This window comes from Colobus angolensis, unplaced genomic scaffold (assembly GCF_000951035.1).
Source record: "Colobus angolensis palliatus isolate OR3802 unplaced genomic scaffold, Cang.pa_1.0 Scaffold369, whole genome shotgun sequence".
Classification (NCBI taxonomy): Eukaryota; Metazoa; Chordata; class Mammalia; order Primates; family Cercopithecidae; genus Colobus; species Colobus angolensis.
The window spans coordinates 2,716,739-2,740,555 of NW_012117032.1; the positions used below are offsets into that span (position 1 = coordinate 2,716,739).

At 41.7% G+C, this 23,817-nt stretch overlaps 1 protein-coding gene across 2 annotated transcripts in view; it reads right to left on the bottom strand.

The window, feature by feature from the left end:
• The window catches only part of CDH20 (cadherin 20, type 2), a 216,660-nt gene that overhangs the window by 45,106 nt on the left and 147,737 nt on the right, over positions 1–23,817 (bottom strand). For both annotated transcript variants that reach the window (XM_011953607.1, XM_011953608.1), the window contains exons 2-5: positions 15,740–16,136; positions 7,040–7,334; positions 6,032–6,151; positions 3,347–3,514 (exon numbers count right to left, since the gene is read on the bottom strand). In XM_011953607.1, coding sequence (XP_011808997.1) covers positions 3,347–3,514; positions 6,032–6,151; positions 7,040–7,334; positions 15,740–15,985 — 829 coding nt within the window. In that variant the 5' untranslated portion in view covers positions 15,986–16,136. The remainder of the gene's footprint in view (positions 1–3,346; positions 3,515–6,031; positions 6,152–7,039; positions 7,335–15,739; positions 16,137–23,817) is intronic.

Consider the following 23,817-nt stretch of genomic DNA (forward strand, 5'->3'; position numbering starts at 1 on the left):
ACGTGTTCCCTTTTATTCTAATATGCTTTGTAAGCTATAGCCTCGGGTGTGAGGGCTTGAGTTTCACAAAGATTCAGGGAGGTTGACAGCACCCAGCCAGCTCACAGCACCCTGCCTTGCACAGGAGAAGAAATGATGCCTGTTCTTTACAAACATGAGCCAGGAGATCTTTAAAGTTTGTACTAAACTGGCAGGCAATTGGATTTCATGATCTCTTTCCATTTACTTCCAAAGTTGTTGATGGATTACACTTTGCTGTTGCAGAACTTTTGGGAAAAACAAGCATCTGCCTACAATGTTCCTCATCCCAATCAAGCTATGTTATATGTTTAAACATCTGCATACAATTTCTATACATGATACATTATATTATAAATAAATAGCTTGAGATCTTGATGTTTCATTATATTTGGGTCTATTAAAGGTGACTGAGCTTGTTCAGTGTAAAATAGTAGGTGTGTCATTTTGTCAACATTCCATAATCAGTTATAGTAATATTTGTGAAAAAGAAGCAAAATGGAATTCCTACAATGAGGACTCATTAGATTAATTAGGCATAAGAGTATAGCCAAGATAGGTTTATGGAATATCAAGGTTATCTAAACTTAGTTTTAGCAAATAGATGGGGAACTATTTAATGAAGAGAGAATGCAAAGTTTTAAAAGGTCAAAAAGGAGGAAGCAGTGATAATGTGTGTAGAATACATAGAGACACAGAGATTTAAATTTTTTTACATTTTTGTTTTGTCTTCCATGAAACATAATCCATACTTCCACTCTATCCTAGAGTCTCCATTAAAACTATATTTTGAAAAAGTGACAACTTAAAATGTGTGCTTTAGAATGGTGTTAGGATGTTGTTTTGGGGCTGGGTGTGGTGGCTCATGCCTGTAATATCAGCACCTTGGGAACCTGAGGAAGGCAGATGATTTGAGCCCAAGAGTTCAAGACCAACCTGGGCAACATGACAAAATCCCGTCTCTACAAAAAATACAAAAATTGCTTGGCGTGGTGGTGTGCACCTGTCGTTCTGGCTGTTCAGGAGCTGAGGTGGGAGGATTGCTTGAGCCTGGGGGTTGAGGCTACAGTGAGCTGTGATTGCACCACTGCAGTCCAGCTTGGGTGACAGAGCAAGACCCTGTCTCAGAAAAACAAAAAACAGATCTTGGTTTGGGAGGCAAGGCTAAAACCCCAGTAATCCTTGTATTGTGTTCTGCTATTGTGAAGCTGCCATGTTTGGGGTAACATGACTCCTGGCAATATGTCAGAATCCATCTACCTTTGAGCTATGTAATAACCTGAGCTATGTGTTAAGCTGGTTGTACCGTCCCTTCTGCCTCCATCAGAGACACCTATCTAGTGTCAAATGTTAACAGCCAAATAGTTCAAGGGTGTTCAAGAATTCATAGTCTGTAGTGTGAGTAATATGAGCCCTTCATGAAGTAATGAAGATGGAACCCACAGGATCACTAAAGCAACACAAAGTCCATCCATGTGGCATTTCACAAACTGTTCTGTGATGCTCTCGTATTCTGCACTGTCAGACCAAGCAGCTTAGGAACTTACTCATTTGCACCCTTTGTGAAATGCTTATCTAATATCCTGCTTTTTCCATCATGAATGCTTATGGGACTTTGTATATTCCGTTTGCGTGTAAATATTTGAGTTCTCCTGTGTTTACATAGATACAAGGGAAGGTTCACTTGGTCTGACTGATTCAGAATGCAACTATTCATCTGACGGTCTGGCTAGTCTGGCTAGACTCTTTCTCCTTTTAGTTTTTTTAAAGCCCTATTTACCTAGCTAAGTGTTTCACCTGGAATTGCACTTCCTGCTCTCATTTCTCCTGGTGCTTCCTTCAGGCATCTGCTTCTCAAATTCACATCTCCATTCCTGGGCTCTGTTCCACGGTCATAGCTCTATATTTCCACTTTCCTTAAGGACATTCAACCTGATTGTCCTGCTGTCACTTCATATTTAAATCTGAATTTGTCTCCCTCCTACACTGCCACTCTTTCCATTATGCATCCTCTATTTTTATTACTAGTACAATCCTTCTCCCTGTCATCCAGAGTGAAAACATTGTTGTCATCTTTGACTCCACGCTTTGCCACGGTTCCCTTAGTCAGGAAATCAAGAGGCAGAAGTCCATGTTTTCTTATTTGTCCCATTCCACTCCTCCTGCTACTTCCTTAAGTCCTTAGCAGTTCAAGTCTGGACCTCTCTAAATGTCTCCTAACCGACTCCCCTGCTCCTAGTCTCTGCCTTGCCAACCCCTCCTCTACATGGCTACCAAATTAGCCTTTCTTTATGTCTCCCTCTTGCTCAAAAACTTTTCTGTGGCCTCCAGTAAAGATATAGCACATTTGCAAGAGCCGGTTTTAATTTTAGGAGTCTTTGAACATAAAATGACATTGAAAACTTATTTCCAGTCAGGATGTTTTTTCCTACATGCAGGTTTTTACTCAAATGAGCTCCAAGACGGTAGAGACCTTGTTTTGTCTGTACACAGCTTTGTGATTCATTCATAGAATAGGGCCTGGAATAAATGTTTTTTGAATGAATGAATAAATGAATGACTTCCCTTTCTGGAATGTTTTCTTTTCTGCCTATATAAACCTGCTATATTCTTTAGCCCCCTGTTGAAATCTCATCCTTCTGTGGAGGCTTCATTAATCTCAGTTTATATGAAGGCATCATTTTGCACTATTCAAGTGGCACCAAGTGCTACTGTGGGTTAATTTTCCTGTGTATAGAATGTGTCCTCCAAGTGGATTTGAAGCTTCACAAGGGCAGGGACTGAATTCTAAGCCTCTTGTGCCCTTCACTCCCTGTGCTCTCACCAAACAAGTGCTTGGTACCTACTGGAATGATTGGTGAAGATTGTCACATGGGTGGATGTGTCCATCTGCAGCTTTGGCTATCAGTGAATGCATTCTCGATGGATCAATAGTGCCCCCTGGGGGCAAAAATAGGTTTGCAGGAATGTGATGAAAAAAATCTTAGCTATTACTAGTTTGTGGCCCACTAAAGGTCAGTTCTACCCAACAAACCTTATTCCTTAGTATTGCATTTTATGTAGGGTGGGTGGGAATGGAAATCTGGAAACAAAGTAAAAAGATTCCACAGGGAGGAGAAAATGGAAACAAAATGTTTGAGAAATCCTGGTTTAGTACTATGGGAAGCTGGAACCCTGAAGGGAAATAGTTATGCAAGAATTGCATGATGAATGTAAGAAAGTAATCTATAGATAATTGAACTTAATGAGGAAACTCAAACTGGCCTTTCTCCTGTACCTCTGTAATCTCTGGGCCCGAGGTCTGTGCTCTCTTGGATTAGGTACTCACTCTGAGGAAAGCGGGGTGGGTTGTCATTGACATCTGAGAGGGTGATGTTGACTGTTGTGGTCCCAGCTAATCCTCCAAGCTGCCCTCCCATATCCTTGGCTTGGATAATCACTTCGTAGTATTCTTTGGCTTCTCTGTCCATGTTCATGAGCGCTGTCCTAATTACACCTGCAGGATAGAAATGACTTTGTCTTTAAAAATAAAACCACAGGACCAGTTTTTAAAGATTGGTTTCTAGGTGTCTCCCTGGTGCACTGTTAATGCCTAGAAATGAGGTGCAAGTCACCTGTGCTTTTAAATTTGAGGTAAGAAATCTCAACTTCAAAAATGGGCTGTACTGAAATCAGTGGTGAATGAAAACTATTTTATTCCAGAAGGAAGAGCTCAGAGGGCTGGTTTCTTCTGGCAGCATTACTGAAAGTGAACAGGAGGTGGCAGCAGTGTTTCTCTTACAGATCTGGGAAATTGCAGTCCAAGGCGATTTCTGACAGCGCTGTCTCAGCAAGGAAAACCAGGGTCTTTGGGTCCAGAAAACAAAGCCTCATATGTCTACAAATCTGTGAATTTAGATAATTCTCCCTCAGTTTCTTCAGCCCCTAGAGCCCTTGTTGTGTGAATGACTCTTCTTTAGGTAACTCATTCCTGCATTTTCTTGCCTCCCTACTACCTGTAAGCAGGGTTGGAATTCTAATTGGATTTTCCTTTTGTTACGTATTCGTTCTGTTTTGTGATACTCTTCTGTTTACCTCTGTGCTTTACTGAATTCTGTGAGCTCGGACATGAAAGATGCTCTGTGAGCTGTTTATTTTTACCATGCATAAGAGATGAACTTCCCCAGACGGCAAGCAGAAGGTACGGTTTCACTTAAGAAGAGGGGCCTACACTACAATCTGTTGAAATGTGTTGTGATCCTGCCACGCCTGTACAGTAATGTTTTATCTCCCCTTTAACCCTTCAGCTTAAAAAAGTTGACTTCTATACATTCTAGGCAAAGATTAAAGACTTATTTACTACAGCTTTACGACTCTTGGCTAGGTAGACCTTTTGCATGAAAATGGAAGGGATTGGGAATAATAATCCACCCCAGTTTACTCCTATAATGTATATATTGCATTATAGTAATAACATTCTCAAGTGGTATATGCAGCATTTTCCTTTTTAAGAGGCCCCCCCCATGGGCACAGCAATAACTATCTGTTCATGTATTTTTGACCTTAACACTACAGATGCCCCCGGGAGCTGTCAAAATAATGTAAGACTCTTCTTAGGATATAAAGGACACATTACCCTCTTCCTCCCTGTATTTTTCCTCCCTGTGGGCACCCTTCATCTCTTCATTCTCCCCCTTGCCCTTAGTAGAATTGTTAAAGTTACTGTTTTACAGAAGTCCCTAACTGCAGTCTTTTTTCCTTCCTCCTCCTAATTTACACTCCCTTACTACTTTTATGATACAGTTTTCTGAATGTCTGGTTTCCCTCAGGACTTCTGGGAAAAGATTCGATCAGGTTGCTAATAATAGAAATGTATTTTTTCTTTTTCAAATAAAGAGGTGACTTTGAGTGTTCACCATTAACTTTATTCTGTGGCTGTTTCTTTACTCAAGTTCCTTGTTAATTAGTCCTAGGTCCCATGTTTACCCTCATATAAAATGGAAGTAATAATACTTCCTATATCTTTTGCTAGTTTACAAGATTATTGGGAAGTTCAAATATGGCATCATTTATGAAAGTATTTAATAAGAGGGGAAGCTTGGCACAAGTATAAAATAATGACATCACAATAACTTTGCCAAGCTCAAACATATTAAATGAAGTCTTTCATACATCCAAACATAAATTCTGTAGCCAAAGCTCTTGGGTAAGACAGAAATAAATAAGCAAACAAAACACCAAACTTCTGTTTGTCATTTTCTGCCACATCGCTCCTCACCCATTCAGTTCTCTCTGATGTCCTCCCTGTGAGAGCTTCCCAATCAGGACCTGTGTTTTGGGGACCACATCCCACATGGTCTTTCCTCCCTCATCAAAACCTGTCTACCCCAGCAACCATTCATTTTGGACTTCGCTGCTGAGTGCACAGTGGTTGGTTTAATAGAAAGAACATCAGACCACATGTCAAGAGACCTCTCTACACTAGATGAGCTTTAGTAGCTCTGTTTCCCAGTTGCTGTATCTGTTAAGCAAATGGTGACGGACTGGATGATTCCCCCAAGGCTCTTTCCAGTTTCACAATCAATGCTTCTATTTCTCTAATGACCCAGATGAATGTGTCAGTCCTCTTGGGTCTTCATGGGGTTATAAAAGACCTTAGTCCCTGGGAAAAAATATAACCATAGGATTTTTTGAAGGCTAGTGGGGAGCTACTTTGTGTGTGTATGCAAAGGGGCTTTTTGCCTCTCCATTTAGACACTGCCCATTGTCTATGCATAGCTCTTATATTCTTCTGTTTACCTCTGTGCTTTACTGAATTCTGTGAGCTATATCTTTTGCTAGTTTACAAGATTATTGGGAAGTTCAGTAATCAGGACAGTGCTGGTTTGCTCTCTTAATCCTAAAGCTTATAGCAATCTTCTCTGGTTAATACGCTTCCTGGAGAGTCCTTGAAAAGGAGAGTTGGGTCTGTCATAACAGTAGTTATAAATTATCAGGGAATAAACACCACTGACTCGACCCTTGCATCAGATACCTGTTTTAGAGTCCACAGAAAAATATGGCTGGCCCTGAAGAATGCTGTACACCACCCGGGCACTGTTGCCGTAGGTCGGGTCATCTGCATCCGTGGCTGTCACTTGGATGACAGAGGTACCTGGGGAAGAGAAGTAGAAACCTGTTCAAGTGTAATAACTAAAGGCTGGATGCAATCCTGAACGGTCCATCTTAAAGCATTTGCAAATGTGTTTGCTTCATTGGGAAAGTCCCCTTTCTTGGTCAAGCTTCCATAACTCTTACCTTGTACCTGTTTAGTAGGGATGACAGTTATTTGTGCTTTAAATTCTGAATGACTGGTAAGAACACAGCCTTTGGGCTCTTCATTGCTTTTTTTTTTTTTTTAGTTGGAGTCTTACTCTGTCACCAGGCTGGAGTGCAGTGGCGCACAATCTCAGCTCACTAAAATCTCTACCTCATGGGTTCAAGTGGTTCCCCCACCTCAGCCTCCTGAGTAACTGGGACTACAGGTGCGCACCACCACACCAGGCTAATTTTTTGGTATTTTAGTAGAGACAGGGTATTTAGTAGAGATGGGGTTTCACCATTTTGGCCAGGGTCTCCTGACCTTGTGATCCACCTGCCTCGGCCTCCCAAAGTTTTGGGATTACAGGCGTGAGCCACCGTGCCCAGCCCTATTGCTCTTTTGATAATAACAAAAACATTTCTCCCTTATGAAACAAATATTATTCAAGCATTTATTGATTTATCTGTCTAGCTAATATTTTGTTTTTAAAGAATCAGAACTAAAAAACAATAATAGGCTTATTATTATTGTTACTTGCTCTGTTTGATTCCAGTGTTTAAGTAGCTTCCTGCCAGCCACAGGGCTTGGTCATCATTTTTGGTTGCTTTATAATTTGTGAGCTGCTCCTGTCATGCTCTCCTGTTCTGAATATATGTGTACCTGCATGTGTGTGTGTGCATGTGCGTGTGTGTGTGTGTATAGGAGGTGCTGTTTGTGAAAATCAGCAAGTCACCACCTTACCCACTGGGGACATTTCTGGCACAGTGGCGACATAAGGTCCATCCAGGAACTTGGGCTCGTTGTCATTGATGTCTTGAATTTTGATGATGAACTCCGACTCTGGCTCCATGGGCCTGCCCGTCCGCCTGTCTAGGGCTTGAGCCCTTAAAGTATACTGGGCTCTTTCCTCTCGATCGAGTCTCTGAATGGCATGGATGTCTCCTGTGGTGTCGTCGATGGTAAACACGATGCCAGCACCTTCTCCCGAGAGGATGTATTTGATGGATCCGTCTCCCCTGTCCATATCTGAATGAAGCTGGGAGAGGAAAGCACCTGATTCTCATCATGGATATCAATAGGTGTCAGAAAACACATTGGTTTTCAGTTTGTTACAAACTTATAACCTCCCTTTACATAAGGAGATTTTTTTTTAACTCAAATGTTTAATAAGTCTGTCTACAAAGAACTAGTATGCATTGGACATGACTATGTCAAGAAGTAGATGTAGGTTGATGAATAAGTAAAATTTTCCATGACACATTCTGTATCCTGAACTTACCATTATTTAAACAAAATTATTCTCCCTGATAAGTATAGAAAACAGGAACTCTGGAAAATGAAGATCCCCAATGTTAGAATAAGAACAAGTTTCATAAGGAGGAATCCTACCTTTCCATTTAAGAAAAATAAAAGTAAAATAAAATGGATAAGCCTAAACATGTTAAAATGAAGAAATTGCCATAATTTTTGTAGTATCAAACAGTTTTACGACAATTCAAGTTGGCTGATAAGCTGATGGAAGTAGTTTATAAAAAGGTTAAGGGCACTGCAGTGGGAAAAGTGAATGACCTCTGTGAATTCTTTCTCACATTCTGTGATCCTAGTTCTGTAGTTTCATTCAGTAGGACTGGGCTTGTGTTTCAGGCGTCAAATGGAATTTAACTGCTGGTTGTGATTCTTTACATCAGTATGTGTCTCCTTTAGATGGGACTGGTTCTTGGGTTCATAACTGAGTCACTTAAATCTATATGTGGATGGTTGAGTTAGGGACATGCTTTTATCTGACCATGCAGCTATATTCCCTCTCAGAATCCTTTTTTTTTTTTTTTGAGACAGAGTCTCGTTCCATCGCCCAGGCTGGAGTGCAGTGGCATGATTTTGGCTCACTGCAACCTCCACCTCCCGGGTTCAAATGATTCTCCTGCCTCAGGCTCCCAAATAGTTGGGATTACAGGCATGCACCATCATGCCTGGGTAGTTTTTACATTTTTAGTACAGAGGGGGTTTCGCCACATTGGTCAGGCTGGTCTCAAACTCCTGACCTCAGGTGATCTACTACCCACCTCGGCCTCCCAAAGTGCTGGGATTATAGGTGTGAGCCACTGCACCCAGCCAGAATACTTTTAATAACTCTCAAAAGGAGTACTATATTTTTAAAATCTCAGGCCTATAAACATATTTCTGCATCTATAATATCTACTTAATTGCAGATAGTATGTATAGGTGGCAAGAACCCTGTAATTTTGAGTAACCCTATAGGTAACGGTCTCTTTCTAAAGGTGGTAACAAAACAATTAGTTAAATGTAGTCAGCCACTCCGTTGTTGCCTGGGTTGTTAGCACTTTGCATAGTCCAGGGTGAAGTTCATGAGATTAGTTCATAAAACAGCCAGCATTAGGCCTGGGGCAGGGAGGCCAATGTATCTGGCCTGCACACTGTCTAGGCCAGTTATAAATTCAGGGCCCTTGATGAGTTATTTTATGTTTGTAACCATTAATTTCCTTATAAATGTGAGGACAACACTAATACTTATTCTGAAGGGTCACTGGGATCATTAGAGATTAATTCACTGGAGACACCCAGCACAGTACTTTTCCCATCATAGGAAGGCCATAAATGGGGCCAGCCATGATACACGTGAATGGAGAAAAGGGTATTAGCACACTCAGCTCTTCTCTGCTCCCTACAGACCTCCAGGAGGGTGGCAGAGAGGAAAAACAACCTGTTGGCTTTTTTGTTATGCACAGTCTCCTGGTAAAAGCTGCAGAAGGCCGCCTGAAGCATGGCTGAGACAGTGTTACTCTGAGGATTAAACGGCATGAACACCAATAAAACACCTGCAAATGCATCCACAACAGCCTCCGACAGGGATGGGTTTGGAGGCTGTGGCTGGCTTTGAGCTGAACTCAGATTGACTCACGGCCAAATCATGCAGGCAATGGTTTTGCTGCCTGGAGGAACTCAGCTGTGTCTTATCTAGAAAAGGGAACTAAGGGAATAAAACTGACCGAAAAAATAGTTGTGGACTTTTTTCTACTTACTTTATTTAGAATATGAAGTTCTCACGTTTCCTAATTTTATATACAGTATTTTCTTTTTTCTTTCTTTCTTTTTTTTTTCCCAATCCAAATCTTCTGTTTATGCAGTTATAAACAGTAGAGGTGCCCAACTCTTGTGTAGAATAGAAAGCAATTTCATTTGGACCTGGTTACAAAGAAATGAAAATCTATTCCATTGGAAACTGTGTTCTCAGGCAGAGGAACAGAAGTGTGGGCAGAACAAGGATTTCAGAAGGTGTTTTAAACTTAAAAAATGTATACGTATGCATATAGGTGTATGTTTACATGTACAACAGTGTATGTATGTAATTTTATGGCATGGTGGCATAGGACTTTTAATAAAATTGGTTTAATTTAGGGCACTGCTGATTATGTAGGGAAGGAAAAATAGAAGCTGACAGAAGGGCCACCCCAGGACCGTTCCGAGGTGCTCTATGTATCAAATAAAACCTTTTGTTCTGTGATCCTTGAAATACTCAGCACACCTGTGATCCCAGCAGGCGGCAGGTAAGCCTGCTTTAAGCATTTTAAGAAAGGACAGCAGCAGAGCTCAGGGCAGGGCGCCCCTGACTCCTAGGAGCTGGCTGGTGCCACATGGAGTCTGGGCTGAGGCTCGGGTGTGAGGCCTTCGCTTTCCGTGTGACCTTCATCTTGTTGTGGCCTGATGTCTTGTAAGTACGTAATGAAACTGTTTTGGAAGAAGGGTCGGGGGGAGGGCGAAAGTTCCGTGTGGATGGTGCTAGCCCTGGTGTGGCCGGCCGCGGTGGCTCAAGCCTGTAATCCCAGCACTTTGGGAGGCCGAGGTGGGCGGATCACGAGGTCAGGAGATCGAGACCATCCTGGCTAACAAGGTGAAACACTGTCTCTACTAAAAATACAAAAAAATTAGCCAGGCGTGGTGGCGGGCGCCTGTAGTCCCAGCTACTCGGGAGGCTGAGGCAGCAGAATGACGTGAACCTGGGAGGCGGAGCTTGCAGTGAGCAGAGATCGCGCCACTGCACTCCAGCCTGGGTGACAGAGTGAGACTCCGTTTCAAAAAAAAGAAACGAGTTAGGAGCACCTTTCCAGGAGGTTTGGAGCGCCGGTCTGCACGTGCAAGTGTGCACATGAGCAGGGCAGGAGGGGGAGAGGAAGGGAGGAGGGGAGAGGGAAGAAGGCGGGGGAAGGGAAAAGGAGGAGGGAGGGGGTAGAGAACACCCCCAGGGAAGCAGGAAGCTCTCCACTTTGAAGCATGTCAGGATCTGCTTACACAGAGGTGGTTTCTGAGGCCCATAGGCCTATCAGTTCGAGGTCTAGTCAGGGAACAAAACTCAACACCTGGTTTCAGCAGGGAGAATTTGGAGTGGAGGATTGAAAAGCCAAAAGGAAGCCCCGAGGCATCAGAGAGAGAGCGCAACTCCAGGAAAAACAGCCAGTGCCCCTCTGGCTGGGGCAACACAGGACAGAGGTGGGGATTCTGGGATCGGCAGGTTTGGAGGGGAGCCCCTTGAGGCCGGGCCTGAGACCCCTGAGGAAGGAGGGCTGCCCCTTGGGCTGGGGCCTCAGGAGCTTGGAGGAGGTGTCCCTGTTCCCTGGGATTCACACCTCTTAGAAGTAGGTGTGATGAGGAGCAAGTCACTCTTCCCTCCTCCTGCCTCCTGGGCTCCCTCTAGTACCTTCTACAGGCAGGCAGAACCTACCTGGGAGAGGAGCTGGTTGGAAGAGGAGAAATTATGGCTTGGAGAGTTTCAGCCCCAGTACCCAAAGCAGAGTGTGGAAAGGTGAGCATGGGTCTGAGAGTCACCAGCTTAATAACCCATGCAGCAGTGCACATTTAATATTCCACTTTACCAGCCATAGAATACACATTCGGTTTCAAAAATTGCAAAGAACAGACATTAACAGCTTTTCTCCAAGTCACTCAGCAAATCGGCAGTGTAATAAAAATGTGTTTTATGTTTATCCATATTTAATTCAACTAACACTGACTGTGTACCAGCTATTTGGAGGAAGGTAAGAAGCTTCCGAGCAGAGTCAGCAGCACAGTTACGTACATCTTGGGAAAATATTTTAGGCAGAATAAGACAAGTGAATGTCTCATTTATCCTAACCATTCTTTAGTCTTTAAGATCTTCAGCCAAAGGAGTAGTGAGTGATGGGAAGTACAAGCAGGTTCTGAAGAATCTTAGCTGATTTAGGATTTTGAAAACAAGAATGATGTTCACTCCTTTTGTCATCTTTCAGAGTGCCTTGAATAGTTTCGAGAATGCAGTGAGTGCTTACAGTTTGTGGTCAGGCAGCTTCCACATAGTTGTTAACCTCGGCATGATTTGGACCCACAAATTCGTGCACAAGCACAAGCTCTCAGCATCCCTCTCTTTGCATATGTCAATATAATCTAGCTTTAACTCGACACCGCCTTGTCCCTGGACAGCCCAGTGTGGATTTTGTAAGGCCATACCAATTACAGCTGATAATTGTTGCCATACTCCTTTTTGAAATAAGCAAATAACTCCGGCAAGCTCTCTAAACAGACGTCTTCCGGAGCTCAAGGTGACAAGCAGAATGCCCCTGGGTAAAGAGAATGAAAGGGGATTAATTCCCTTTCAAAAGAAAGTAAAGGGGAAAAGTGTCTGGGTAAGTGAATATATGATTATCTTCTTCATGTAGAGGTAACACATGCAGGGTAAAAATCTTCGCTTGGTTGCTGGTGTGAGGATTGGGTCAGATGACTGTTGAGATGAATGGGTGTCTTGTATCTTGGTTGAGGTTATTTGGAAAGGGCAAGCACTAATTGTGAGTACTCAAGGGTGCTACACAGCTAAGAACTACCCAGCGTCAGAGATAAAGGGTTCAGGAAGCAGCCTGGCTCAGATTCCTGATCCCTCCTAAACACCACTGACTCCTGTGTGTATCCTCTGGGCTTAGTCTAAAGCCACTGGCCACAGACAAGGCAATGTAAAGGAAAGCCGGTGCTTTGGGGTAGGAGCAATGTATATTTCAGCCCAGGCTTTCCCTGCTACCTTTGGTGTAACTTTGGGCAATGAACATGAATAACCTCTCTGAGCCTAGTTCCCTGTGTTATACTCACCTCACAGCATTGTTATGATGATTAAATGATCTGCTTTGATGTGAATGTGACCGACACATAGTACTGTGGTAGTCCAATAAAACGTTAGCTACCTTTTTCTTCTGCACTCTTTGTGGCCAGTTCTGTGCCAAGTACTCAGCGTCAGGGACGTGTGGACAAAGTAGGGGAGTGGCGTCTCAATTTCTACCCTTGGGAGGAGGCAATGGAGCCCTAAATTGTATGTGCACATAAGTAATTACTGAAAATTGCTGAATACAAACATACTCTTTTCTTGAACTTAGCAGTGACCATGTATGTCTGTTTGGAAGAAATGTTATATAGATGTGGAGAAGCTAGAAGTCTTTGGAATTCTGAGTAGATGCAAGATGTGTTCGTGATAGAATTGTCTGATTTTAAGCTAAAATTTTGAGAATTTGAATGTGGCCTGATGAGCGGAAGTCAGGGCCTGTCCTGGGCAGGGCAGCAGCGTGGGCACATGTGTGGGGTCAGGGACAAACGTGGTATGTGTGGCAGAACCAGTTAAGGAGGTCCAGCTTGATTGGGATGAGGACCTGATTTGAGAAATTGTGTGAGAGGGCTGAGTGAGGTAGGAGGAAGTCCTTGAACTGTATGCTAGGAGCTCTGATAGCATTCAAGAGCTACAGTGCTTTCTTAATCAGAGGAGCAACATGATGGAAAGGGTGCTTCAGGGAGAGGAATGTGCTGAGCACCCTGGAGGAGGGACGGGAAGAGTCTCTCTACAGGAAGACAGGCAGCACGGGCTTAGTTAATCTAATCAGGAAGAACAAAGGATCATGGTCATGACAGAGCCTAGAGAGGAGGAGATGCATCCCAGAGAAACTGGCAGGAAAATATTGGCAGATATGGGGACCGATTGCACGTGAAGGATAAAGGAGGTAAGGAAAGGAGAAGTCAACAAAAACTCACAGGTTTTGAGGCCAAGGGATTTAAAGCTGCATTAGGTATTACTGAACTGTTGAGTTCCCATAATGAACTCCTTAAACTACTGTTACTGTTATCACTATTAATACTATAGCTACTGTAGTACTATTTACTACTACAGGTTAAGGATGATTAAAATTTTACTCTGGATTGAGTACTGTGCAAAGTGCTTTGCATGCATTAGCTTATTTAATCCTTACTACCCAGTGAGACCTTCATTTATTAAATATCATCTTGAGCACCTTCTACAAGATAAATGCTGTGTTAGGCCTTGGGGATAAAACGGGAGCAATGTTCTTGCTTTCACTGAGCTTCTAGTTTTAACCAGAGGCTTCAGAAAATAAACATGTAAATAAAAAAACAAATCAAATATGGTGGTTGTGATTAGGGCTGTGAAAGAGAGTCTAACAGAGGGGCTTGCCTTAGAGAGTGGTCAAGGAAGGCATGAGAGAAGCCAGCGGAAGGGCATTTCATTATGGGGGAGCAATAAAGGCAGTGCTTGCCAGGTTGCAGGAAGTGCCGAAGGTCATACCCCTGCAACAGGAGAATGAGGGAGAGAGTAGCATGGGCCGTGGGTGGGTGCCAGGAGGCAGGCTGATCCAGAAAGGAGTGGTGGTGTAAGCTGTGGAGAGGTGTCTGGAGGATTCAACGCATAGTGGAGAAACGTTGGAGAGACATAAGTAGAGGAGTGATATGATCTGACTTAAATTTTAAACAGACCGTGGTGGAGAACAGATTGGAGGGAGGTGCAGGTGGACATGAGGAGACTGGTTGGGAGGCTAGATATTTGCCCAGGTGACAGATGATAGTGGAAGCAGGGATAAGAGAAATGCAGGATTTGGGGTTGATTCTGGCATAGGACTAGCAGAATTTTCAGAGGGAGAGAATGTGCGGGCAGGGAAAAGGGAGGAATGATCCCCGGGTCTCTGGTTTTAGGAACTAGGTGATGGATGGGTGATGGGGCAGACTATGTTTAGGAGAAAAAAAGAAGAGTTTCTTACTGGACACACTGCACTGGAAAGGCCTATGAGTAAAAAATGTGGAGATGTCACATATGCAGTAGGATTTATAACCCGAAGTGGTCTAAGCCAGAGATAGAGGTTTTGCATTCACTGGCATAGACATGGCATTCAAAACTGCAGAGGTGGCGAGTTCACCCAGGGAATGAGTGTGTGGAGAAGAGGCTGGGGCAAAGCTGACAAGCCCACCAACAATTGGGGTCAGGTGGAAGGAGAGGACCCACAAACACCGCTGAGACAAAAGAAGGAAAAACGAGATTGTGAAGGTCATGGCACAGAGAGGACAGTGAGTCAAGGGGAGACAGGTCATCAGTGTCTGAGGTTGTGACTGGGAGGTGTCATAAAATGAAGCCATTGGGTTGGGCAGTAGGGAGGTCTTGAGAAACAATGAAAACACAGCTTTGGGTCAGTGGTGGGGACTGAAGCCATATACCTGGGTTAAGAAGTAAGTGGACACTGGGGAAAGAGCTTGGGTGGACAATACTTGAGAAGGAGTAGTACTCTCATCCTCATCATTCAAATTTGAGGAAGCCGAGGTGAGCAGGGCTTGGTGACCTGTCCAAAGTCACTCTAGAAATAATTGCAGGACTGGGCTTTGAATCCACCTGTGTTTGAATCTGAAACCCATGCTCCCAGCCTCTATGCTAAACAAGCGTTTAAGTTACCATTTGAATGAATTATTTATTTTCTAATTAGTTCCTTGTCTCCCATTCTCTCTCACTTGGTTGCTTTCACAAAATAGTCTGTAATTAACACCCCAATAAAGTAAACACAGGAAAAATTCAGGATTAAAGATGAAATAATGATAGATTAAATCAAGAGAATTCAAATATAACATTTATAAATATATTTATTGTCTCCAGCTATCCTAAAGCACATGCTAAGATCTTCTGAAATGAAAAATGTTTTATTTTTATTTTTTTCATTAAATTTGCACCTCAGGCAATACCTCTGGAAATGCTCTGAAAAAACCCCACAAAAACACAAAGCAAAAAACCCTTCACTCTTCTTGCATTTCCACATTTCCCTCTTCCCCATTCTGTCATTCCCAGACAGCAGCTGCTGCCTCTTTTAGGACTTGAATAGCTCTTGCAGGGTCTGAGCCTTTTCTTCCAAATCCTAGTTCCCAGTTTTTGCCATTCGTAACAGAGACATGGACAAGGAAATAAATCTTTCCTTTCTGACTGGTATCTGACAAAGCGGAAGTTACATTTTAGCTAGGTGTCAAGTAATGTACCACGTGTTCCAGTTTCTCTCAGGCCTCAGATACAGGCTAGGTGAACTTTCATATTCAATTCATATTCAATTTCAATATCCAATACCCGGGTCATTTCTACTTGGCATTTCTTACCTTGCCGACATACAAAGGGTCGGTCCCAGTGTACTCTTCCAGAACGAAAAACTGGTTCCAAACCCAGCTCCTTTTGGTCCGCTGATGTGACTGTGGCTTGTCTGACAGGAGTGCTTCTAATTCACCTTGTGGTGTTGGGGTACCCGAGAGAACGGTGGTCGTAAGGTCCATCAGTCCCCAGAAGTACAAGGACATGCCAAGTCCAAGCCAGTTCTTTGCATTGCTCATTCTACCAGAAGTCCACATGGGATTGCCAGGTTTTCAGAAAGTAGAGGAGAATTATAAGCAACTGGAACTTGAGTATTTTCCAAATTTAAAAAAACACACAGTTTTTATCGGACACTTACGCTTCCCAAATGAGATTCCGCTTCAAGTCAATCTGCTTGAAGTTGACTTCCTGTCAAGTTAAGGAAAACACAGTGTGATGATGTCAAATTCTTTCCTGCAGGCGGGTTGCAGGTTTTCAAGAAATGTCAGTAAATATTCAGCTTTCTACTCAATGAGTTAAAAAATCATAACAGGTTATTGCTTTAGAAATGTATGAGTAATAAATACTATTTTGATAATAAGACAACACATCTTGCTATAATCAATCCCAAACCTTTGGGTATAGATTTGGTGGGAATAAAACTGATAAGTAAATTTCTTCTCACTAGTAACTTAGCTGGAGGGTTATGCTGTATTATTAATTAGTTTGAATTAGTAGTGTGCTTTTTGGAGTATTTATGATCAGACAGCCTCTTAAACTCTTAAAAGCAGCATTCATTTACCAAATTTAGAGCTAATAACTAATATTTCCATTAGCCCAACTGCTTTTTTTTGCTAATTAAAAAAAAGGATAATCCAACTACCTTTTTTTTTTTCTTTTTTTTCTTTTTTTGTCACCAACAATGATCTTGTGCCTACGCTGTTATTGATAATGCTAGGAATCTTGGACTTCATTTATGAGCAGCCATGGATCACTTCTCAGTTTAATCATTTTCTGAGCTCATAGTGGATTTCAAGTTTCACACTCTGCTGCTTTGGCTCTGAAGCACTGATAGGGTCTGCTACTGTGACCTTTCTAGGATTTAAATGGTCAGTTAATCATTATATCCTTCACAACAGACTTTAAAGTGCTATTAGTCTCATGCCTATGGGAGCAAGCTAAGAGAAGGTAGTCAACAAATTTCCTTTCTTGACCTGAAGGACTCATTAGGCATTTGAGAAGGACTCAAAGGGACTTCTACCCTGGGGACATATCTTTCTCAGTCAAACTTTTGTTGCTATGCAGTCACATTTAGCTCGTGACCTCACTCCTGGGCTTTGGCCTCATCTATCTTTTCTTCCCTTACTTGGCTTGGTTTAATGAGATGGCATAACACTCAAGTCAACCTGTCAAAACAACCAAAATGTCTTCCGTTGGTTTAATATTTTCACTGTTAATTTGAAGAACTGCTGTCGTCTGAGAACAAATGTGTGTATTTGGAGATTGCAGCTCTATGCAACTAAATAACACTTCATTTCTACAAGTGGTTTGAAGTGAATGCATTGATGCTAACTCAGTTACTACCTTCCACCTGTCGTCATCAGAACCGGTTTCAGCTTCCTCTCAAATACTCATGATTGAAATTTTAAAATATTTTATAATTATTTAATACAATACGCCATTTCATTTCTGTATAAGAAATCACTCTAATGAGAAATGATAAGGAGAAAGTAGCTGAGGAGACCATAGAATTTTTGTAACAGAATGGGAGGCTGTGCCTCTTACGAGCTCCAGCTCTGAAGGCAGATTGATTGTTAAGAAAAAGCAAGCCAGGTGCCCCTTATTGAGGGCAATGTGTTTGCTAATAAAGAACAGTGGTGCTGCTAGCAGGTGAGTTACCAAATATTCGCTGTTTTCTCTCTCTTTGGGTGGTGGACATCTTCCCTTGGGAACAGAGAAGCCCGGTTCATGTTTCTCTGATCCCTGTCTACAGGGAGATGTTCTGGAAGAAGGAACTTAACCCAGGAAATGAATTGATGAGAAAGATTAGTGAGAAATAGCTGTGCTGTTTTAGAGACCTAGAAGGCAGACTAAAGGACATTGCCAAAAAAAAAAAAAAAAAAGCCACTGCCAGAATACTGTGATTAGTAAACCATAAAAGCAACATTCTGTATATTGTAAGACACAACATATCTATAATTCCTCAAAGTGCATTAGACTTAAGAGGCAGTTTGGTTACTGGTTCTATCTTCATTACCTCTGACTTATTTACTTGTGTGAATTTCAGTTTCCTCATCTATTAAGCAGGGACAATAATACTTCCACTTACCTCACTGGACCATCACAAGAATCTGATGGGGTCATGCAGGCAAAAGTGCCCTGTAAATGACTAAGGTACCAACCGACATTTGAACAGTCAGATCAGGTGCGTAGGTCATATGTAAAAATCATGTAGCTAAGCCAGAAGTATCTATTTTATGGGCACCTTTGGGGCCAGAATTCTAAAAGGGCTTATAATGTGTATCTGTTATTTTTCAGATCTCTACATCTGTGATAAGTACCGTCTGGTACCAGATTCTGGCTCAGTCTAATTCTGTAATAACCAAACACTGGCATTCCATCTGAGGAGATTTAATGAAGGGCTAGCTATTAGAAAACTCTTCAACGGTAGAGAAAATTATTTTGTGGATTGTGTTGATTAAAGCTAGAACTCATTCTCTGTGTGTGTGTGTGTGTGTGTGTGTGTGTGTGTGTATGTGTGTGTGTGTATTCCCTTTAATATCTTTGTTTCTTACCTATATTTTGCCTAAGCACACATGTCTGTTATTTTCTCTGGCTAGTTGTAGCAACTTGCTTTGAATCTAAGAGTGCCTGTGCATGCATGTGTGGTACGTGCAGATGTCTCCTCTCCTGCTTCCACTGGCTACATTTTATGTACAAAATGAGATTTGAGGAATTTTAGGTAGTGTCTTTTATATTTCCGATTTCTAACAAACTAGGCATGTGTTCCTGCCAATTAAAACCCCCTATCCCCCTACCTGAGGCATGATCTGAAGAGCTGAAGGAGAAAAGCTTTCTTTGAAGTCTGTGATGAGTATTTTCTAGGCGGTCAGGTTGCGTCTGTTTGCATCTCCCTCTCTTTTCTGCTTTGGCCTCCTACACAGTACTGCAAATTCTTAGTTTCCTCCCCTCCACTGAACACGTACAAAGGTGGCTGTGGGATCTTGACCTGGGGAACCCTTGGTGATTCTGTGAAAGCCGATGGTACCTTTACACACCCAAAGTCACAAAGACCACAGTGTCATACCAGCTCTTTCTGTCTTACATGACTTGATAGCAACAGTTGATGCAAAGCACTTTATTTTATTTTCTTTTTTTTTTTTGAGACAGAGTCTCGCTCTGTCGCCCGGGCTGGAGTGCAGTGGCCAGATCTCAGCTCATTGCAAGCTCCGCCTCCCGGGTTCACGCTATTCTCCTGCCTCAGCCTCCGGAGTAGCTGGGACTACAGGTGCCTGCCCCCTCGCCCGGCTAGTTTTTTGTATTTTTTAGTAGAGACGGGGTTTCACCATGTTAGCCAGGATAGTCTCGATCTCCTGACCTCGTGATCCGCCCGTGTCGGCCTCCCAAAGTGCTGGGATTACAGGGTTGAGCCACCGCGCCTGGCCAAAGCACTTTATTTCTACTTCCTCAGGGATGAATGCATGAAAAAGACTCCCTGCCTAACTTTCTAGAAGGTAAAAGCTGGGTTATATAATAGTTGCATTGTTTTTTTCACAATTAGAGGTGTTTTTTACAAAACAATTCTATCAGAAATACTTCTCAGTTTGCATTTATTTTAAGTGAGGTGGTTCTCATATTCATGTTTTTTCCCTACAGGATATGAATAGCAATAATGTGTCTGGGGTGGGCTAATTGCTGTTGTTCTTATAAAAGAAGATACTGATACATGTGTATTTGTATATATAGATCTGCTTTGGAAGACTACATATGCCACATGAAGAATACATTAGTGGAAATTGACTTCTGTGTTAAATGAGTCTTTTAAAAGTTTCCCCCTCATCCTCCCTAAAGAGAGAAAACAGCTTGGTAATGAACACAGTAGGAAGAATTTAAAGTTGTACATAAAGTGTGCTCTCAGTTAATTGTTTATTTTGTTACTTAAATTCATTGTGATATTTAAAATGTAGTGGGGAGGGATGGTTACTGCTTTTTCCTTGAAATGAACTGGGCTTTTATGGTCTTGCTCTGATTTCTTTCCTCATTATTCCAGTTTTCCTGAGCTTTTCATGGTTAATACAAGTACTACTTAGCAAAGCTCAAATGACATCTCTATAGAATCAGTCAATCGACTCTGTTTGTGACTCCATATAAGAAGACGGGGTGTTTTAATGTTCTGATTTGGCCTAATGCCTTTAAGAGAGGTAAATGCAGACAGTAGTGTCATGGTTTTAAGAGCTAAACTTCTTAAACTATTTTTACTTATAGAAAGAGCCTCAAAAATGCACTTAAAAGAAAAAAGAGACTTTGTGGAGATCTTAGATAGTACAGTGAAACATGACAGTGTACTGTAAAGTGCATCAACATTAAATCAGAATGCAACTTAATGTCATAATGCTATTCCACCTCCTAATCAAGGTTCTCTCTTGAGAAATAGCAACAAACCCATTTTACTGAGGAATTAAAATCCTTTTGTAAACAGTGCAAAACCCCAGAGAATGACACAGGTGGTCACGGGTGTAAATTGGAGTAAAAAGTTGTTCATGATTTCAATGTGTATGGTTCACAAACAACAATATTCCCATTGCAGAATCCCATAAAGAAAAAAGTTTTAGTGCTGTAAGTACACTTTCCACATTCCTGGATTTGTTTGCTTATGTTTGTGCTACTGACCAAAGTCCATCACTAGGGATCTGTCTTGGACAGGGTGGATAGTATGGTTTTATATGCTGAAAGGGGACAGAGTTCTCTGAACGGAAGTTGTTTACATTTACTAAGTTTTTATTATATTTCTTCTGTACTCTATACATAAGGATTTTAACTCCTAATCTAAGTGGGTTTGTTTCTGTTTCTCAAGAGAGAACCTTGATTGGGAGGTGGAATAGCCCTATGACATTGAGCTGTATTCTGATTGAATGTTGATGCACCTTATGATACACTGTCATGTTTTGTTGTAATAGCTAAGATCTCCATAAAGTCTCTCTTCTAAGTGCATTTTTGAAGCTTTTCCTATAAGTAACAGTGATAGCTTAATTTTCATTTACTACAGAGGTTCTATCCATCACAGTTTCTTCTGGGACAGTCATTAGGTGAGTGGAAGCTCCATGGCCCTTTGTGGTCATCAGCTCACCAGCCCACCCAAAGCCACCCATCTATGGAGGCAGCCAACTCCCAGCATGGCCAGAAGAGGTAGTCCAGGTACTAGATTTGCTGAATTTTGAGTTGTACTCTCACTTCCACTCCCCTACCTAACCCTCACCTGCCTCACCACACCCCTCCTCCCAACTTAACCTTTCTGAAATAAGATATATCTTAAAAATTAATGTTTACTTATTTAATGTTCTCATAGTAGGCTTCCCTCACTCCTCAGAGAAGCTGTTAATACGTTGATGGTATATGCAGAACTGAGGGATTACAGTATTACATTTTTAAGAAATTGAACAGAAGAAGAAAAATAATACTTAATTTCCATGGAGATTTCTTAGGAAAGATGGTCACCACTCTTGCTTATTCTAATTCTCATTATTTTATCTTTCTATGACTTCCTTCTCCACCAAGTTCCTCAAAAATGGTGGCACTCCTGAGCCTAAAGGTTCAGCTGTTATCATGTTCACTCAGGCCATTGCCAGTTCTCTGAAATCTTTCCTTTCCCACCACTCATACTTATTTTCCCTCTCCTTCCCACCACCCTACCAGTTTATGTGAGAGTCCTGTTTTCTAAATTAAAGTGGGAGCCATAAATGGAAGTATGGGGTGGATGTGGGTGAGGGGAAGGTATACAGTAGCTTAATTGAAGTTTAGGAACAATGTCTCATTTTGTATAATGGTAGGGGTGTGTGTGTGTGTGTGTGTGTGTGTGTGTGTGTGTGTGTGTGTGTGTCTAGTAGAGCAAAAAAAAATTGGTAGTAAGCTTGAATTATATAATTAAGAGCCCTGGCTTTGAAAAACTTGGTCAGTCCCATAATAAAACTTGCCGTATGTTACCTACGTACATGCTGACCCTCTAGCTATGAATTCCCTAGCTGGGGTCATAAATAAAGGCATTTTCACTTTAGAAATCCTTGCTCTAGAGTTCATGCCCAATTCCTCTGTGCTTTTCATTCTTGTTATAATCAGTTTTTGCAGTTCAGGGTGCCCTGTCTGTCTTTCCCTATTCGCCAAGGCTGGCAGATAGTTTCTTAGTGATCCTTTCACCCATACTTAGTATCTAGTAAATGTTTTAATCCTCAAGGAGTCAGGAAGTTTTTGACCTAGTTTACCCTTCCTCCAGTTTTCACTTTTAATCAAGCTAATGAAACTATAGCCCAGTCTGTGGGCAATTTCTCTGACTACAGTTAGACAAGAATGATCAATTTTGATTTCTGAGACTTGTTCCACATGCCTACTAATTTCTCGTTTTATGTGACATTTATAATTGCATTAAATCTATGCTCATTCTTTATGAAAAGCTTGTATTTAAAATGAAATTATGTAGCTAACATTCTTCTTTGATAAGAAGTTGTAGGTAATTGCTACTCAGTGTTTTTTCTTATGACTTTGCCTTTGTACAGCATTTTAGGAAGTTAGGAAAATCCTGTAGTTTTCCCTGGACCCATAAAAAAATAATTCACAGGAAGAAGATTTTTTGGCAAAGGTAAGTTTGCTACCTAAACGTCAGACTTAAATCTTGAGTATCAATATGTTTGATCAAAGAATGGATTGCAAAGCCAGACAAACTTTAGTGAGTTTCAGCCCTACCACTTACTATCTATGTAATCTTGAACAAGTGACTTCAACTCTTTACGTCTCTGTTTGTCATTTACAAACTGGAGGTAATTATAGACTCTGTCTCACAGGGTGATTGTAATTAATTGAGAAAAAAATATATATGAACCTCTTAGACATTTGAGAGATGGTTAAAGTCTCGTGCCTGAACAATAGTAGATGCTCAATAGATACTGGTTTCGTTTTCCTCCTTCAAGGAGTTTACAGTTTAGGAGGGAGATATTACCATTAATCCTAGTGATAGAAATAATAATAGGAATAGGCATAGGTATAAATACCATTATTAACAATAATAGTGTAGCAGCAGCAGCAACAACAGAAGCAATAACAGCAGAGGTAATGACATGGAGTGTTTACGCCAGGCTGTGTCAAGTAATTTACATTTACTTTGTCATTTAGTCTTTACAAGAATTCCACATTAAATGTTTTATTTCCTCATTTTACAAAGAAACAAGTAGTGTGCTGGGGTCAGCTCCTATCACCTTTCACCAGAGCCTCTCAATGCCTCAAAGCCTCTCACTTTCAAGGCCTCTCAATGTCTTGAAATTGGCCATGGTGTATTTATACCATGGGTATTGGCACATGCTACATAGGAAGAGGATGAACTGGAATTCTTCCTCAGAGCGACTATACAAGATGTGCTCAGTACGTGACTGACTGTGGCACAGACCTGTTGGTGATGAGGGTTTACAGGACCCCGTAAAAACAAAATGCTAGGCCAGATCAGAAAAGGGAGAAATGATTTCCATCAGGAGGATAAGGGCTTAAGGGAACCTATGAACTGGACCCCGAAAAATAAAAGGGCGTTCCAAGTTAAAGAAAACGCAGATACCATGGTGCAGATACAGGATGCAAAGGGCCTGTCTGGGACAATAATAATAATTTAATTTACTTAGAGAATAGGGTCACTTCAGGAGACTGAGGAGGGGTGAGAGAGGCAGGAAATCCAGACAAAAACCACTAGCTAGGAGCTAGGGATATTGGATTGAAGTATTTGGAATATACTTGATAGTTCATAGTGAGCAACTGAAGGTTTTTGAGTATGCCAAAGTAATGTTGGGCCAGGCGTGATGGTTCACACTTGTAATGCTAGCACTTTGGAAGCCTGGACGTGGGGAAGATTGCTTGA